This window comes from Myotis lucifugus, unplaced genomic scaffold, assembly GCF_000147115.1.
Source record: "Myotis lucifugus unplaced genomic scaffold, Myoluc2.0 scaffold_101, whole genome shotgun sequence".
NCBI classification, from domain to species: Eukaryota; Metazoa; Chordata; class Mammalia; order Chiroptera; family Vespertilionidae; genus Myotis; species Myotis lucifugus.
Genome location: NW_005871149.1, coordinates 3,761,565 through 3,780,971, shown reverse-complemented (window position 1 = coordinate 3,780,971; position 19,407 = coordinate 3,761,565). Strand labels below are relative to the sequence as shown.

Here is a 19,407-nt window from a genome sequence, read left to right as displayed (position 1 = left end):
TTAGTTATTTTTTCGGAGGTCTTAGCGACCCTGTAAAAGGTCGTTGGCCTCAAGGGTCGCGGACCACAGTTGAGAACGCTTATAGCTTTTGAGGTTCAGGGGGCGGCGGACTGCAGTTTCCTGGGCGGACTGGATGGAGGTGCGCGAGGCGAGAGCCGCCAGGTGAAGGTGGTGATGATGATGATGATGATGCAGCGGGCCGGGTCCACACCGTCATCACCACCGTCACACAGAAAACCTGAAAAACACCACCGGCGCATAAACTTGCCTCTAACTTTTCACATTCAAATAAGATTTGGAGTTTTTCAAAATTCACCACCGCCAAACCCGGGCTCTTCGGGAAATGGTATTTATTCAAACGACGCGTCAAGTTTTCGTTGAGAACCCAAACCAACAACACCCAACGTCCGTTCGGGTCGGCTTCGCAGCCGCTCGCCCCGCTTCCTCAGGCCGCTCTTTGAACCGGGAAACCAACAGCAATCGTGACAAGACAGCCGCCGGGTCGGGAGGTGAAGGGCAGGGGGCTCGCCCGTCCCGGGAAACGCGGCGCTGCGAACTCCCCGCAGGCCCGGGCGCGCGCAGCCCCCGCCCCGGCCTCCCCGCCGCCCGCGGGACCCGCCGGGCCCAACCCCGCAGTCCCGGCCGCCAGCCCGCCCGCCGCACGAGCACAGTGACACTCACGTCTGCGGTCGCCGGCGGCCGCTCCCGGAAGACAGGTGACCGTTCTGACGGCCGGAGAAGGTGTTCAGCGCCTGCGCGAACCGCCCAGCGCTGCCTTATGTGGATGGTCCTCCTCGACCCGCTCGGCCGGCAGCTGTGCGTCCTTCCCGGGCCCGCCGCTGATTGGCCCGCCTAGGGGGCGGGGCCAGCCCCTGTGGGCGGGTTTTCCGCCAGGGCCTTTGAGGGATTTTCACCTGCAGAACGCTCTGCAAATGACAACCTACGAAGCCAAACATATAAAACGGATGAGAAGGGTATTTTTTTAAATCTTGATTTATTTTATAACTTCTAATAGTGTAACACTTGCAATAAAACCCGGAAGTCTATTTTAAGCATTATATTTTATTTTATTTTTTATTTTTTTAAAATTCTTTATTAGTTAAGGTATTACTAAGCATTATATTTTAAATGGACTATGATGAATGAAAAGGATTGTTTTGTTTTTGTCTTTAACTGCTGGCCTTGCAATCTCAGGAAACTCTCCAAAGAAAAAAGGATATGCTTTACACACTAGGAGTTAGTGAGAGATGTGCACAAGTTATTGGCAGCAAATTTTAAAGTCTTACATTTTGGTATATAATGTAGTACTTGACCGTGCGTGTTGCTTATTATAATTCTTTAAAATTAAAATACACCTGACATAAAATTTACCATCTTAATCACTTTTTCAGTGTATAGTTCATTGTCATTAAATAATTCACATCGTTGTGCAACCATTCCATCTCCTTCACTTTTTCATCCTGCAAAACTGAAATTCTGGACCCATTATACATCTCATCACTTCCCCCTGGCAACCACCATTCCACTTTGTATCTCTATGAATTTGACTACTGTAGGAACCTCATATAAGTGGAAGCAATAGTGTCTTTTTGTGGCTGGCTTATTTCACGTAGTATAATATTCTCAAGGATCATCCAGGTTGTAACGTGTCAAAATCTTCCGTTTTTATGGCTGAATATTCCATTGTGTTGTATACCAACGTTTATTTATCCATTTATCTGTTGATGTACTCTTGGGTTGCCTGCACCTTTTGGCTATTTTGAGTAGTGCTGCTATGAACATGAGTGTACGGATATCTCTTCAAGCCCCTGCTTGCAATTCTTTTTGGTATATACCCAGAAGTGGGAATGCTGGATCATATGTAGTTCTATTTTTAATTTCTTGAGGAACCACCATACTGTTTTCCATAGTGGCTGCACCATTTCACATTCTCACCAATAGTGCACAAGAGTTCCAATTGCCCCACATCCTTGCCAACACTTTTTATAGTGGCCATCCTAATGGATGGGAGATGGTGTCTCATGATTTCATTTGCATTTCCCTAACGATTAGTGGTGTTGAGCATCCTTTTATGAGCTTATTATTAGCCATTTGTTTGTCTTCTTTAGAGAAATGTCTACTCAAGTCCTTTGTCCATTTTTTAAAGAACATTTTCTTTTTTAAGTGTTCATATTAATTTGAGAGGGGAAGAAAAATAAATTTTAAAAAGACACAGAGAGAGAGGGGAGGGAGGGGGATATATAGAGAGAAACATCTATGAGAGAAAATCATTGATTGGATCCATCGTCTCCTGCACCCTCCCCCTCCACACTACAGGGGATGGAGTCTGCAACCCAAGCATGTGCCCTGACCGAGAATGGAACTGGGGACCTCTTGGTTCATGGGTCAACGCTCAACCCCTGAGCCACACCAGCTGGGCCCTTTGCCCATTTTTAATCAGGTTGTTTGGGGGAAGGGGATTGTTATTGAGGTATAGGAATTCTTTATCCTGAATATTAACCCTTTATCAGATATACAATTTGCAAATATTTTCTCCAATTTTATGGGTTGCCTTTTCACTCTGTTGATTGTAGCTTTAGCTTATTACAATTAAAAATAGTTAAACATGTAAAACATAAAATTTGAATCAGACCTCTGAAGCTTTTACCACGGAGTTAATTTCTGCACTCCTCACTAAGAAGGGTCCAGAGAATGTAGATACTTCAGTTCCCTTATTTTCTCTTCCACATGAACCAAGTCTATTCACCTCCATGCAGAAGACAGTGTGGAGGCATGGGAAGGACATATGTAACCAAATGTTTATTGCAGCAAGACAACTTCTAGTGCTCATTATCTACTACACTGCAAAATGGGTTCCATATCTCACATATGGAAGGATCAAGGCTACTCCTTGATAATGATGAATGTGGGATCCAAAATTTTATGAACATTTTTACTATGAAGTTGAGCTGGTCTATAATAAAAAAAAAACCTGCTATTTTTCCTAGTTTACAATCTAACACTAATGACCTGGTATATCTAAAATGTGTAAAATTAAGCAAGAAAGTAAAGAAAAGACTGTAGCCTGTTTCAGTGGAGTTCCCTTCTGCATGCCTAAGAGATAGCAAAACTGTATCTACTGAATATCCACAAACTAATTAGATTTTATTTCTTTCTAAGAGCACTCACTTCATTTGTAGTCTAACTTAGAATTTATACATTTTTCCAGGTTTGTATTAACCATCTTTCAGAATATATTCAAGATAGGAAGTTCTCTAGATCTTGAATTAAAGAGGTAGAAGACACAAAACTTATGCAGTCGTGAAGGGTTAAAAAGTAAATTAGTGAAAGAACTTTAGAAACTTAAGAAATTGATTGCTCATCCCTCGGAACACACTACCTCCAAGTAAACTGGAGAAAATAACCCTCTAAATTGAAAGCCACAGACACTGAGAAGCAGGAATAGTTTTAGGTGTCAAGAGGTCTTTATTGAAATAATAGCACAGTTACACTTCTAATACCCTTTCCACTTGTATACAATAGTTTAAAAATGCTTGCTACATACAGTGCACAGACAGTTCAATCATTAGAACCAACTCAACTGCATTTAAAATAAATAAAATAGCCTATTTAATAATTTAAAGTAAAATTGCTGTACAATAGGAAAATAAAGATACGTGTTAGGATCTACGCTGCCGTAGAAATAAAATCATTATTCTGCATTACACAAAACAGTGCAAGAAAAAAACCCAAATAAGCTTTTGGAGTGCAAAGTTTAAAATTTCCATCTTTAAGTTATCATGCAGACATAGCATTTCAAGCCATGCTATAGTCTATGGCAAAGTTTTCATTTTTTAGAGGAAAATGCTGGCCAGTAAATTGACTGCACCGTCAAGTGTTGCATCACACCCGCTGCTGCTCTGCCCTACAGTACAGTTTGGAAGGGAGGTATCTTGTTGCATTCAAAAAGTTGAAATTAACAAGTTTCTGAAGCAAACACATTTGCCTTTTAAGCATGAAACAAAATAAGGTGACAAAATAGTAATTATATCCCTGGATTAAGAAAAAAGAAAAGGCCTATACCACATAATGATCTAAGAAGCAGTTTCCCTCCATCTTTAAACTCAAGAATGATCCTCAGTGAAAACCACCATGTAACTTTCAAGAGACATAAAATTCTGACCCCTAGCTGGCAAGTGATACAATTATCATGGGATTGTGAGAAAAACAAAATAACTTCTGAACACCTATGTTATCTGTGTAGAACTTGGTTGCATTACATGTAATAATATGCTTAAAGTACAGTTCCATCTCATGTGTATATAAAACTGTTATTTCGGCAAAGACCAAGGAATGCTTTAATACTAAACCGTAAACACATCGTCCACCTTGACTGGAGTGCACACTGACAACACAGGGCTCTTCCGCAGACTTTGGCAACAAGACGACACACAGCAGGTCACAGCAGCACGAGCTCACGTGGAAGACCGAAAGCACTGCGGAATTCACGCCCACAGCTCCTACCAAAGGGCTACAAGGTCAAAGGGCCTCCTCATGCTAAGCCACTTTCCTGGTCAGTCTGCGTTCTTCAAATCTGGAATTGTCACAATCAGTAGTCTTCAGTCCCGCGCTTTCACGGCCCAGACAGGCACTGGGCATGCTCTATCCACGGTAAGTCCAGAGGGTGACAGTTCTGTCCGCAGAGGACGACAGGAAGGACAGGTCCTGGGTGTGCCATCTGCACTGAATCACCTTATCCTTGTGCTCCCCCACCACCATGATGGGAAGCTGTTTAGTGAGGTCTCCTACATTAAAAGAGAGAAGAGATACTGACTTACAATACAAAATAAGTCTATGTTTAGATTTCACAGACTTCCTGTTACTGTAGGACTAATTACAGTATAAAATTCCTAAACTATATTAATACAATATATTGAAAAACTTAAACAGAGCTAGATTACTGGGCATGTCATTGTTAGTATTATTTGGTAACATGCACATAGCTGCCACTGGCTCCTGGAAACTCAAGGTCACTTCCTCCTGATGGTGCCACCACATCTCGGTCTCCTCTCTGGGCTTCCCTTCTCTTCCTCATTTAAAGTTTGGTGAATCTGAGGTGTCAGCCTTCAGGTTTCTTGTTCTCTTTATCCCTCAGTTCCTAGGAAGTTTCATCTAGTGTCCTGGTACCATGACCATTAATATGAGTCACATATATTTCATCTCCAACCTTGACTTCTCACCTGAGCTCCAGACTAGTATCCAAATAGCTATTCAACATTTCACTCGGTTGCCTGACAGTCATCTTAAACTTAACCTGTTTAAAGCAAACTCTTTATTTTCTTGCCTAAACCTGTTCCTGCCCCACATGTCTTGACCCCCACCTCAATTAATGGCACCATCTTGTTGCTCATGCCAAAAACCTAGGGATCAGCACTGATTCCTTTCCCCCTCACTTTGCAAACTTAATCCAAATAAATTAAGGTATATCCCAAATTGTCACTTCTTGCCACATCCGCCTCTACCACCATAGTCCAAGCCACCATCATATCTCACCTGAATGGTTCCAAAAGGCTCCTCACTGATATTTATACTTATGATCCTTCTCCCTACAGGACTCAAAATTATCTTTTAAAAATGTAATTTAGATCATATCACTCGCCGTTTTAAGTCTTCTACAGGATTCCATTATGTTTTTTAAAAATGCCTATAAAACCCACCTTATGTCTTCCCCTCTCTCCCCCTTGGTTCCCCAGCCACACTGGCTTCTTGCAGTGTCACAAACATGCCAAACTCGTCCCTGCCTCCACAAGCTGCACTCGCTGTGGTCTTCCCTCGGGCCCTGGCATGGCTTGTTCCTTCTCATCATTCAGGTCTCTCCACAAATGGCACTTCCCTGGGAAGACCCACTCCATCCCACCAAAACTAGCACTCCCTAGCAGCCCAGTCTCTCTCCTCCCTGGCTAATGTTTTAATAGCACTCACCAATACCCCAAATTACATCATTTGAGTTACTTTTTACTGATGTCTAAAATGTGAGCGCCATCAAAAGAAAGTTACATGTCTTACTCACCTCTCTGTCCCTTGTTGGTACACAGATTTGCTTAATAAATGTTTAACAATAAAACTACATTCTGAAGACAGAATACACACTAAGTTTTTAAAAATAGAAGCAGAGAGTACATAAATTTAATAATTTGCTCATCTCAATACAATACCAGTAATTTGCTCAGTAAATACTATAAAACTAAAATCTGAAAATGTTTTTGGGTCAATCCCACCAGATTAACAAAAGAGAGATCCCAAATAGAACAGGAGAGACTATAGAAAGGAAAAAGGTCCATCTGCATCACCTTGTAGGTCTGTCACCTTGATTTTCATATCGTAGGATCCTGTTAGCAAGTAGTGAGCTCCGGGAGAGAATCGAACAGAGCGCACATCACTGGAATGAGGGTGATAACTTTGTACCATCCTTCCTCCTCTGATGTCGTACAACATGCAGCTAGAATCTTCTTGTCCTGTGGCTAAGAGACGGCCACTGGGATCTACAGCTACGGATGCCACTGCACTGCCTGGATGGAGGGAGGAATGGAAGGTTCAGTGTGGAAAAATCAATAGAGCTAAACTGCAACAACTAATTATGTTTGCTGAGCCACATACTAAAAATGTAATGCAGCTTGCCACACTGCTCAGTTATGGAAAAATACAAATTAACAGTCAGCCAATAAACAACTGCATCCTTTTTAGGGGCAAGGTATGAAGCCAGATTCTGTGAGAAATGAGACAGTCCATCCTCTTGTCATCCGGGAGAACCCCTGGGACAGCACTGCCTACAGTGCAATAGAAGAGCCACTTTTCCTAATGCTGGGTAAGTGTCCAGAAATAGTCCCGTCCCAGCTTACAGTCTAGTTGGGAGAACAAGAAATTAAATAACAAAATACGTTTTAGGGCACAGGGAGAAAATGTCTCTAAGCAACACATGACTAACGGCCAACAGGTGGGAGCCTAGCTCTAGACCAGGCATCTCCAATGGGCAACAATGCTCCCAAGGGGGTGCAAAATGACTCTCAGGCTGAAAAAGCACTAACCATCAGCAATGGCTTATAGCCTTCAAAGCTCAGCCCCATCCAATAGAACCCCATTCCTTAGCATTTAATTTCTCTTGTTAGGAAAAATATTTAGTTTTCCTCCTTAGCAGGGGAAAATAAGGTTGAAGAACACTGCTCTAGACCAAAGTAGCCTGAAAAGGCTTCACAGAAAAAAGGCATATAAGTTAGATCTTGAAGAATAATAAACGGTATGAGAGAGACAGAGAGAGGCAGGGAGGGAGAGAGAGAGGGGGAGAGAGAATGGGAGAGAGAATGTGTGCTTAAATGTATTATACACATGCAATTAAAAATATCCATTGCTTAAAATTTCTGTTTTGTTAATCCTCTTTCCATTGATTTTTAGAGAAAGTGGAAGGGAGGGAGAGAGACAGAGAGAAAGAAGCATTGATGTGAGACACACATCAATTGGTTGCCTTCTACAACCAAGATATGTGCCCTTGACTGGAATCGAACCCGTAACCCTTCAGTCCTAGGGCTGATGCTCTATTCATTAGCCAAGCCATCTAGGGTCATTGTTTGAAATTTTGATAGAGAAGTGAAGAGAGCTATTATGGCCATGAAGAATTAATAAGAAAAGCTTTATAGAGAAAGTATAAATATGATTAAGGGTAGGAAGCTCATTTGGGCCTGAGTGACTTGGCTTAACAAGTTAACATAAAAGGAGCTTGGAGCTGAGACATAACAGGCAGGTTAGGACAGACCATCGAACATCGCAAACGTCAAAGCGAGGGTGTGTGAACTGTTCCTGTGCACAGTGAGTCGTCATGCATGTTTCTAAGGAAGAGAAAGCAGGACTTTGGGAAGAGTAACCTATGTGAATGTGCATCAAATGAAAACAGACAGACTGTAGAAGGGAGGGCACTGGAAAACAAGATATAATAATAGAGTAACAGATGAATAAGGGCCTGCATGAGGAAAGACAGACTTCAGAAAATATATGAATAAAGAATCCACAGACTTGGCAATTAACTGTTTGGATGGGGGCAAAAAAAAAAAAAGGAGTGAAAATGAGTCCTGGATCCAATCTAGTTGCATGAGGAAATAAGGGAAGTAATATCCAAAAACAGGGAAAATGGGAACAAGAGCTGATTTGCAGGGGAAAAACACAATGAGTTTAGTTTTTATGCTGCCAAAAGAATCCAGGCTCATTTATTCAACAGAGTAATTACATAACTACTCCTTTGGACCATGTATTTGGGTAGGTGCTAATTCTACTCAGGGAACTACAACAGATATAATTGTTGCCGTTGTGAAACTTAAAATCTATTGGCAGAGACTAGCAATAAACAAATATGTAATTTTAAATAGTGGTAAGAGCTGTGAAGGGAATCAACGGAGATCCGTGATAGAAAATAATGATGAAGTCCCAAGAAGGCCTCTCTGGCAACCTCCAGAGGAGAAGGCCCTGACGGTGAGAAGACACGTGGAAGAACATGTCGGGCCCAGGAAACAGCAGGTGAATTCCCTGCAGGAAGGAGGAGTGGCACAGTCAGGCACTGAAAGGAAAGGTGGAAAGGTGCGGGTGATGGGAGCTAAGACTAGAAGGGCCCACGGTGCCGGTGCCGGGCCAGCAGGCACGGTAACCTGAGAGCGATGAGGAGCCGTGAAGTGTTGTGAGGAAGGTGCTCTGGCTGCGGTGTGGACCAGGCTGGAGGGACACAAGTGCAAGGCAGCTCTTCAGCAGTGAAGTTGAGGATGGTGGTTTATCCGTTGCTCTTGAGGGAGGGAGCAAAAAAGTACTGACAACATGTGAGTAACGGTTTTCAAAGTCTTAGAAGATATAAAGTTAAAGCATACTTAAAATCCCACTTAAAATCCCAAATAAAATTATAAACCATTATTACACTAATCTAAACTCTTATTTCAGACCACATAGAAAACAGGATATATTCATTTGTTCCTATTCCTTTTTTAACATACATATTGCAGAGGAGAGAAAGTACACAAGTGCAATTTATAGTTTCTGTCTCATAGAAATTCATATAAATTCCAGAAAAACCTACCAGTTCCGTGTAATGTTGTGCCAACAACACGAACACAGCTTGGTACTCGAAGATCCCAGAATCTAACAGTCTTATCTTGGGAACCAGAAGCAATCATCCAGCCACTCCAGGTGTAAAGTGCTAAAATATGTCCTATGAAAGATCATACACTCAGTTATACTGTGGAACAGCACTTTTCTATAACACATTCAGAGCTAAGTACTCCTTATTACTGGGCACGTGATGGTCTGCTTAATCCAATATACAATGTGGTAGAGAGTTTCCATATAGATTAACACTCGGTAAAATGCACATCAAAACCATACTGAATAAGCTTAATCCTTCTTGGTTATTCGGTATCTTAGGATATCATAATCAGTACTACAAAAATATTTTCATCTGGGCCTGGCCAGGCAGCTCACGTAGTTGGTGAGAGCATCGTCCTTCTGCACCAAGGCTGTGGGTTGTCCTTGGCAGGACACGTGCAGGATCAACCAATGAATGCATAAGTGGGGCAAGTCAATATTTTTCTCTCTCTCTCTCCCTTCCTCTCTTTCTCTTTAGAAAATATAAATATATTTGTATTTGAAATTACGGCAAGTTTTCCAGAGGAAGCACAGGACTGTGGGTTAGATCACCAGCTCTGGAAGAGACAGACCTGGGGTCCTATTTCAGTTCCGCACATTTAGCTGTAAGATTGGGCCAGTCATTTGCCTTTTCATGTCTAAGACAGAGATAAAACTTCCTGCCTCATAAGATTGTTGTGAGGGTTAAATGAAGGAATTATGTGTACAAGTAAAGAATTTAACACCCAGGGAACTATCAGCTATCATTACTATGTGCACAATTGAACTTTTTGAAAGAAAAATGTCCTGTCTTGGAGAATCTGTTCTGATGAAATATCCCCACTAATGAAATGCAGGGGGAAGTGGGAAAACATGGGTTGAACAAAAGAAAAGAGCGTCTGAGACGGATATCACATACCGGTATGTCCGCTCAGAGCGTGCAGGCCCTGTCCTCTTTGACAATCGGTTGTGTAAATGTTACAATCCCCTGCTCCAGCACTTATCAAAATAGCTCCGCCACTTTCCGGGCCTTCCATAAATGCCAAGTCTCTAATTGTCCCATCATGCATACTAAATTCCAGATCTGGTCCTGAAACAGCAATAAGAATTAAAACAAAAAGATGCTGCTCAACTTACTGTGACAATTTGAGATCACTAAACTGCCCTAAGACTGACCAAGAATGATGGCAGAGTGGTATGGTTTATATTTGCACTTAGGGATTGGTATTATAATCAACTTCACTTTACTGAGCAAAGAACTTCAAGAAATCCAAATACTGGTTCAGCCCTGGCCGGAGTGGCTTAGTGGTTTGGGCATGTCCTGTGCACCGAAAAGTTACTGGTTAAATTTCCGGTTCAAGGCACATGGCCAGGTTGCCGGCTCAATCCGTGGTGCTGAAGGCAGCCAATCAATGATTCTCTCTCATCACTGATGTTTCTCTCTCACTCTCCCTCCCCTTCATCTCTGAAATCAATAAAAATATATTTTTAAAAAATTTTAATAAAATAAAACAGCTAGCCGAAACCGGTTTGGCTCAGTGGATAGAGCGTCGGCCTGCGGACTGAAGGGTCCCAGGTTCGATTCCGGTCAAGGGCATGTACCTGGGTTGCGGGCACATCCCCAGTAGGGAGTGTGCAGGAGGCAGCTGATCGATGTTTCTCTCTCATCGATGTTTCTAACTCTCTATCTCTCTCCCTTCCTCTCTGTAAAAAATCAATAAAATATATTTAAAAAATAAAAAAATAAAAAAATAAAATAAAATAAAACAGCTATATGGAGAGTTACCTTCTTAATTTTTATTCCAAAGAAAATGAAAGAGAAGACAGATGCTCTCTGGAAAATGTACATTAATACTATTCTGGTAGTGATTTAAAAGTTACTTTTCTGATAACAATAATCTTCTAGGGATTAGACATCACCTGGCCACCTGTAAGAACTTACTAAAAAAAAATAATTCCAGATGAATGCAGCCAAGCAATTAGAATTTTTTAAAAATCTTAAGGCTATATTCTTAGATTTTATTAGAGACAGTAGAGAGATATAGGAGAGCTACAACATGGGCAAAAGATAAAAATACACTGGAGAGCTACTGCTCCCATACTTGGGCCCTACCTGTTGCATTACAAGTCTCTGCATTGAAGGGCAACACTTTGACGTATTTGTCGTTTGATCCTGTTGCTAATAACTGTCCACAAGGACTCCAGGCCACACAGTAAATGGATCCTTTATGATGTTTATTCCTTTTAAAACGTACCACTGGCTGCTTAGGGATGTCATGTGCACTAAAAAAAAAAAAATTAAGAAAGATATTTCAATTTCTTGCTTGCTAAAATTCATGAGTATGAAGTTCTATATTACTGTTGTTCTTGAGGGAGGGAGCACAAAAAGTTTCTGACAACATGTTAATAACAATTTTCAAAGTCTTAGAAGAAATAAAGTTAAAGCATATTTAAAATCCAAAAGTAAAATTATAAGCCATTATTATACTAATGTAAACTCTTATTTCACATCACATAGAAAACAGTGGATAGAGCGTCAACCTGCAGACTGAAGGAAGGATCCTGGGCTGGATTCCAGTCAAGGGCACATGCCCGGGTTGCAGCTCGATCTCCAGTAGGGGGTGTGCAGGAGGCAGCTGACCAATGATTCTCTCTCATCATTGATATTTCTATCTCTCGCTACCTCTCTCTTCCTCTTTGAAATCAATAAAAGTATATTTTTTTAAAAATTAAAACTTAATAAAAGGAAAGGAAATAAAAATTAAACACTACCGAATGACAATTCTGCAAAAGGGACCAATGTAGCTAAAATAAACACTGAACCAAGACTGGCAGTACAACCAGCCGTCTGTCCATACCTTGGGTCAATGACCTCTGGATAGGCGCATACTCGCAGAGTTTTTGAATTTGAACCAACAGCATACAGACCACCACCTGGATGGAAAGCCACTGCTCTAACAGCCTGTGTGTCCTCCAGGGTATTAATGCAAACAAACTGCTTTTTTGATTTGTCGTCCTATGGAAAGAATGAATAAGAAAGTCATCCTAGGAAAAAAATGAGTTTGAAAGAATTCATCTTTATCCCAGTTTCAATTCATTTCAACTATATTGTTCACTTTATGTTCAATATCTACAATCATGTATTCTTTTAAATGGCAAATCCAATTAACCCCAATTTTTCCATTTTTTGCTACTCATTGCTAAACTAAGCTCAGATAGTTTATAGAAATTCAAGTTTTTCTTCACTTACTATGACAAAATATAACAATAAATATTCCCATATTAAGTTGCCTTTAACTGTCAAGGAAAAAATATAGCACACATACAAAATAACAGAACACTATTTGTGTTTTTAAAAGCAGGATATAAAGAACTATTCTTAAATGCACCTAGGGTAAAAAACAAAATAAGTGTGCCATTATCTCCAGCAATGAATACATTAATATTTCAAACTGAAATTGTAAAAAATCCTTCTTAAAGTTGCAAAAATGATTTTAATCAGAACATTTTATTTGAGCCTCGTTTTTATTTCAAACTGTCAGCCTATCTGCCCACAGCCTGTTCTGAGGAAGCAAGTTGAAGCAGTTCTGCATACAGGCTTTGTGAGCTCCAGCTATTGGTGGCATTTGAAGCACCCTGCTACCCTGACCAGGGATGACCAGACCTGGAACAGGGACTTAGAGGCTGAGTGTGGTCAACAAATCCAGCCTAATCCTGTCTTTGTGAAGTATGAATACCAAGTACACACACAAAGGCAAATCACTTCAGCTCTGTTGCATCAAGCTCTGGGACCCACAGTGACTATATCAATGAGAGACTATGATACTCTCTACCCAAACTTTTATGTATTCATGCAATAATAGAGGCTAAGCCTGATATGTCACATGTTTGTCTTATGTAATTGAATGAATTCTTATATTAGTCATGAATTTATTTGACTAAAAATGCTACAATTTCTATTAATCCATATACAAGAAATGTGACTGTTTGCCAAACGAATAGCATGGGCATATAAGACAAAAAGGGAGGGGAAGGACTGATTAAATGGCCTATGTACATTAATATAATTACTAATATTTGCTTATAGCAGAAATGGCAGAGCCATAAATTTTATTTGCTCTTTTCTAGTGTGTTTTAAACTTTTTAAATTTGTTGCCATTTTGAAAATAGAATTCAACTAAAAATCTACATTTCTAGCTTTTCTTGAAAACCAAAAGGACCGAAAACACTAGGCAAGCATAAATCTTTGTGCAAGGGACAAATATTCCTATGTGCTTGTCACAAAAACAGCCAATTTTATTCATTTTTGTTAGCTGTTTGGTCCCATTAGCATCTGAAATCATGATTTTGTCTATGGGGTTAAAATGTGAACTATAGAAAACAAGATAGAGGGAAGCTATATACTGGTTAGGGAAGGATGTCTGGTTCCAAAGCAAAAAACATGCATTGATGAGAAACCCCAGGGCAACATAAATAGTATCTAAATAAATTAACCATAGGGTTCAGAGAGTAGTGCACAGCTCACTATTGGCCACTAATATAAATACTCTCAAATGTGCTTTCTGAGGCAACCTTTTCACTTAGCCCAGTGGAAGTTCAACTACCTTGAGATAAATCCTAGCATTAGCAATAATAATTATTTCTAATAATGGTCCATTCTTTGAATTGAGAATTCCTTAGCAAACTTTGCAAGTATATATAACAACAATGAAACCTCCTTCCCAAAAGTATTACCTCTTCCCCTCTTGATCTTGACAGATTCCCTGAAGAATCTCCAGGAGGAGGCTTGATGACCAAATGTTCTGATGAGCTGCGTGAGTAGAAATTCAAATAAAGTTTGCTCTGAACATCAAAACAGAAACTTAACTAAATATTTGTCCATTTGATCTCTAATGTATATTTTTTTGGCAAATGAACCTCACTGTCCCCAAAGTTACTCTCAGGAGCTATTTATTAAGTGGCTCTGAACTCACTAACAGCAAGCATAGTCGTAAGGAGGGAGAGAGAGCCATTTTGGAAAGGAGATTAAGTCAAAGTTCACAAATTTTATTGTGAAATGTCAAGTACCTTCCCCCTGATTAGTTCCAGAATCCTGGTTGCTATGATTAAATCCTATCCCAGGCAGGAACTTAAATTGCTCTTTATGAAAATTATCTGGCCCAAGAGGAATGACTAACAGAAACTGACAATTGAGGGTCCCACCATAAAACAATGTTTCCACTCAATCATTTCCTTGTGAGGTCAACAGGTAGACAGATCCATTCATATATGTAGATCTTCCTCCCAATCAGCATTTTTTAATGCCTCACTTTTTACAGATAGTCAAGGTTTCCCAAACACTTGAAAAAAGCCTCCTACATAAAATCCAGAGACTAAAACAAACAGAAAAAGGAATGTATAAGAAGAGAGGCAATTCAGGAAACAAATGCTTCAAAGCTATAATTAAAATCGTTGGAGATATAAGAGTAAATAAGAATCCAGGAAACAAGGAAAAGATCTAAAAACAATTTAAGAAAAATTAGAGAATAAGAAAGAGCTTAGAAAATAAAAATATGGTAGCAGAAAAAAAAAATCCAGGGTGGAAAAATCAGCAGGCCTCATACCAAGGATCAGGTCAAAATGGTATCAGACTTCTTGACAAGAACACGGAAATGTAGCAATGCCTTTGAAACTCTGAGGAATGATTTCCATCCTAGAATTCTATACTCAGCTGTGCTAACAAATCAAATGTGAACTATGTTGACATTCCAGGTCTCAGAAACTTCACTTCTGATGAAACTCTTTTCATGAAACTACATGAGATCCTGAAAATGGGGATCCAATAGAAAGAAGAGGCAAAGGAAATTCCCAGGAGGATAATCAAGGGAAGTCCCAGGATTCTCTAGGACTGAATACAATGGCCTAGAAACAAGGAACATAAAATCAAGCAGGAGTGATCCTAGACAGAGGGATGTCTCAAAGGGGGGAAAATGAGAAAGAGGAAGTACCTGATCGTTTTTACTGTAGTAAGAGAGGTTTTATAATTTTATAGTCCTGTCAAAGCATCTGCAGATGGGTTAGTGACAGGTACTAAGAGAACTAGCATGTGCACACATACACATGCACACCAAAAATGAGGCACTTACTGTCCCATGGAAAACAAAGAGTAGTATGAAAAGGAAATGCAATCCATTATACTACATGACCCAATTGTAAATAACATTTACCACGTTAACGCTGAATACCAATTTAAACAAAAATGGATATATATTGGAAAGGAGTAGACAAAATGAATGTGTTGTGAGTGAGGAGTATAGTAGCTAAATCTAATTGGCAGGAAATTGGTGGATAATAAAAATATAACAGAAGCATGTTATTCAGAAATTTTGACATAAAGCAAAAGAAACAGCTGCCTGGGTTGAAAATGGGCAGCCTACCGGAAGTAGAAATCATGGACAAAGATGAGTAAATGGGATTTTCTTTTATATTATATGAAATGTGCTATTTGTCTTTTTAAACCATGTATGTATATTACTTTGATAAAAATTAAATTTTAAAATATGAGTTCTACTTTTGGGGATACACAAGTGTAACAGGAACTATAATAAAGAAGCATACATTCGATAAACTTATGCTCTAGTATAAAACCAGTTTTTTATACTAAATATATAAACATCCAAATGCAAAAGCAAGTTATGCATTTTCAAATGAACCACTCTAAAGTGTTTAATGTTAAGAATAAATGAAGAGCCGAGGCCGGTTTGGCTCAGTGGATGGAGCGTCGGCCTGCGGACTGAAGGGTCCCGGGTTCGATTCCGGTCGGGGGCATGTGCCTGGGTTGCGGGCACATCCCCAGTGGGAGATGTGCGGGAGGCAGCTGATCGATGTTTCTCTCTCATCGATGTTTCTGGCTCTCTGTCTCTCTCCCTTCCTCTCTGTGAAAGGTCAATGGAATATATTTTAAAAAAAAAAAAGAATAAATGAAGAAAAGTTTCCTTAACTTTTCCCAATGCATAAATTAAAACTTGTTTACTTAAGACAGCAAGACAAAAGACTCTCCCTGACTAGTAAAAACACAGATATGCAAGAAGTCTTCAGCTGTGAAGGAGTCAGAGCTACAAGACCGTCTCAGACAATCATTCCACCAAGTTATAAAACATCTTCTTTGTGCCTTTGAAGTCTGTGAATCAGATTATTTGTTGAAAGATACCAATGGCAAAAAATAAATAAATAAAAGAAAGAAAGAAAAGAAAAATCAGGGAGAAGATAAAGGCTAAAACTATCATCTCTGAGTAAGATGGCTTACAAAAATATAGAACTGTCCTGGTGTGATAAGAAAGAAAAAAAAGAAAAACAGGGGAATATAGTCTCTTAAGAGACATTTAGTAGAAGAGAATATATAAATGAAGGCATATTAGAAAAAAATTTGGTACTAAGTAAATGAGCTCCAAAAACTGTTATTGTAAGGCTTCAAAAAGAAGTTTGAATTTCTATACTTCTATTAATAGAAGTTAATATTTCCAGATTTTACAAAGGAAAGCACTTACACTTGGTTTCCACAAGAGGATTCCTCAGGAAAAGGTATGTGATTTGTGGATCCCGGATTACGAGGAGTGCTCGTGTAAATATTTGAAGCATCATGTGTTAATCTCTGGCTAGAATCTTGGGGTGGTGTAGAAAAACTAATGATAGAAGAATTATTAGATCCATTGCTTTTGCTCCCATTACATTGCTGGTTGAGTGTGGACACCTCACTACCAAGGCTATCCATTCCAATATTTAATTCACCAAGCTTTTGAATGGACCTATAAGATAAAAAAACATAAGTATATTAAAATATAAACTAAATAACATTCCTAACATAGAAGATGAAAAGTTTGAGAAGATAAATAAAACATGCACATATAATAAATAACCTCTGGCAAGTTTAGTACTAAAAAGTTACCATCTTCAGCTGAAGACATAACCAAGATACTGAAAGAAACCCACACTTTTCTACAGTATGTCACTTTAAAGGAGATAGGCATGATGGGTATCATTGACTTCTTAAAAGCACCTTTTGCCATAAAAACAGAAAAAAAATCTGTTTCTTCTCTGGTATAACTTTGGTTTAATTCTCAATTTTAAACTAAATTTCACAAAGAAGTCAATAAAAATATCACCACTTCCAAAATTTATCACCAATAAAACACAACAAACCATTGCATTTCATCTGTCTAGTAATCTCAGGTCAACTAGGAAATAAATGACTAGAGCAGGCCATGATGGGACAAAGTCAAGTGCCAACCCTATTTGTCACACATTCATTCATTCTACAAAGTCTATTTGCCAGACTTTGATCCAGGTACGTACCAGGGAGCAAAACAAGTCAGCCTCGGGGTTTTTACTGCACCACAAGTCTCTACATTAGGAAAACCTGACTCCTGATGTTGGACTCGGAGACCGTGAGGGCACAAAAGGGAGCTGCCAGGCTTTCTTAAGATTTAGACCCACAACTGGCCCAGCATCCTTTTCTCCAGCCTAGTTTCACTATGAGAGAGGACTGCACAAGGGGTGATTCATTGTGTTTTCTAACATTATTGTGTGTGTGTGTGTGTGTGTTCGCGCGCGTGTGTATGTGTAAAGCTTTAACAAGACTTTAAAAGAGCAGTTGAATATTATAGGAATTGGTAGCCATTACTAAATATTTATCAGTTAAAAAAATTTAAGTAGGCAGCATTTCCCAAATATTCTATGAAACTAATCCTATGAAGTGCTCCCCATTAAAAAAAAAGAATCTGGGGTCAAATAAATTTAGGAAGTGCTAAGTATAAAGAACTGACAATGCTAACATCATTTTGAGTCTCTAAAAGTGGAGAGAATGGCCTTGGCCATGTGGCTCAGTGTGTTGGAGCACAGTCCTGTACAACAAAAGGTTGCTGGCTTGATTCCTGGTAGGGGCACATACAGGAGCCGATCGATGAATCTCTCTCACATTGAGGTTTCTCTCTCTCTCCCTTCCTCTCTTTCTAAAACTCAATAAAAACATATCCTTGGATGAGGATTTAAAAAATAAAAATTTAAGTGGCGAGGATTGGGGAGGAGCAGAATATGCCTATAGTAAGTGCCAAATCAGTGATGCCAATTATTAGTATTAATAGAAACAAAATATCAAAAGGTATAAAGTGATGATAGAGTACTGTTAATAAAAATCCTGTCATGCTTTGGCTGATTTTTTTCATTAAGATCTATTATATAACATAACTCTCTTTCTCTTTCTTTTTCTAAACCTCTTGGAAGGAAGAAGCAAAATTTAAATATGAAAACTAAACTCTGTTGCCAGAATGATTTGGAAGAATAAAACATTAAGAGGAAAATGCATATTTTAATTTGTAGATTCTATCTATATTTGATTTGTCCTTGGTATTAGACAGGTACTTTAAAATCCCAGTACAGGCTCAGATATATAAAAGTAAGGACCCAGAAAAAAATTGAATGAAAGTATTACATTAAAGGGTTAGAAAACATATTAGGTAAGAAAAGGTTAAAAGAACAACAGAGAATTTATGTAAAGCTAATTTACAAAAGTTTAGGATAAACATCATTCATACTTATAATAGAACTGGTTATCCTATGGATTTTTTTAACATACCTTTTAATGTAATTTTAAATTCTTACCTCTAAAGAAATTGAGAATAGCTTTTAAACAATAAATATATTCTATACTACATCTAAATTACAAGAAATAATTTTAATTATATTTATAATTGTCTTTAAAGGAAGGAAAGGCCATTTTGAATAGTTTGTTTTTCTAAGGAAGTACATCCCCACCACTACTGGGATCACCTTGCGACTTCACCTTCAGACAATCTAAATATCTGCTTTCACTGAAAATGAAATGGTCTGGAAGTCAAATTGCAACCATAATTTTTATGAATATGAAAAAGACATCCAAGAACCAGAAGTGGCAATTCATCAAATTAGAATAATTCTGAGAGCCACTGACTTGATCAGAGGTGATAAGAAAACAATCCTCAAATTGAATTTTGGAGGCTTACTTAGACTCTAGGTTACCATTATAAACATTCCTCGTGTGAAGGTTTGAAAACAGGATCAATTTCAGGCTTGCTGACTTGCACAAACCTCAGAGTGTCAAGCAGGTAACTTCCAATATTATTGAGCCAAGGAAAGAACTGGCAGTCACCACTGTACTGCCTAATCACAATCCTGATGATAGCCAACAATTATGGCACACTTCCTATTTGCCAGGAATTAGTCTAAGTAAGTGGATATACATTAACTCATTTAACCTGCCGA

General features: G+C 39.1%; 2 protein-coding genes across 11 annotated transcripts in view; both read right to left on the bottom strand.

The window, feature by feature from the left end:
- The window catches only part of CLCC1 (chloride channel CLIC like 1), a 25,415-nt gene extending 24,592 nt beyond the window's left edge, over positions 1-823 (bottom strand). For 2 of the 4 annotated variants that reach the window (XM_023757099.1, XM_023757101.1), the window contains exon 1: positions 269-592. The gene's annotated coding sequence lies outside the window, so the exon portion shown is untranslated. Of the gene's footprint in view, positions 1-268; positions 593-681 lie in introns of those variants that run through there. The other 2 variants (XM_006092611.3, XM_023757100.1) reach the window with 2 other exon arrangements.
- A 2,619-nt stretch (positions 824-3,442) lies between these two features.
- Positions 3,443-19,407, bottom strand: part of WDR47 (WD repeat domain 47) — a 35,029-nt gene continuing 19,064 nt past the window's right edge. For 5 of the 7 annotated variants that reach the window (XM_006092606.3, XM_006092607.3, XM_014459044.2 and 2 more), the window contains 8 exons: positions 16,659-16,916; positions 13,867-13,942; positions 11,991-12,148; positions 11,246-11,415; positions 10,052-10,228; positions 9,089-9,220; positions 6,330-6,548; positions 3,443-4,784 (listed from right to left, as the gene is read on the bottom strand). In XM_006092606.3, coding sequence (XP_006092668.1) covers positions 4,642-4,784; positions 6,330-6,548; positions 9,089-9,220; positions 10,052-10,228; positions 11,246-11,415; positions 11,991-12,148; positions 13,867-13,942; positions 16,659-16,916 — 1,333 coding nt within the window. In that variant the 3' untranslated portion in view covers positions 3,443-4,641. The remainder of the gene's footprint in view (positions 4,785-6,329; positions 6,549-9,088; positions 9,221-10,051; positions 10,229-11,245; positions 11,416-11,990; positions 12,149-13,866; positions 13,943-16,658; positions 16,917-19,407) is intronic. The other 2 variants (XM_006092608.3, XM_006092609.3) reach the window with 1 other exon arrangement.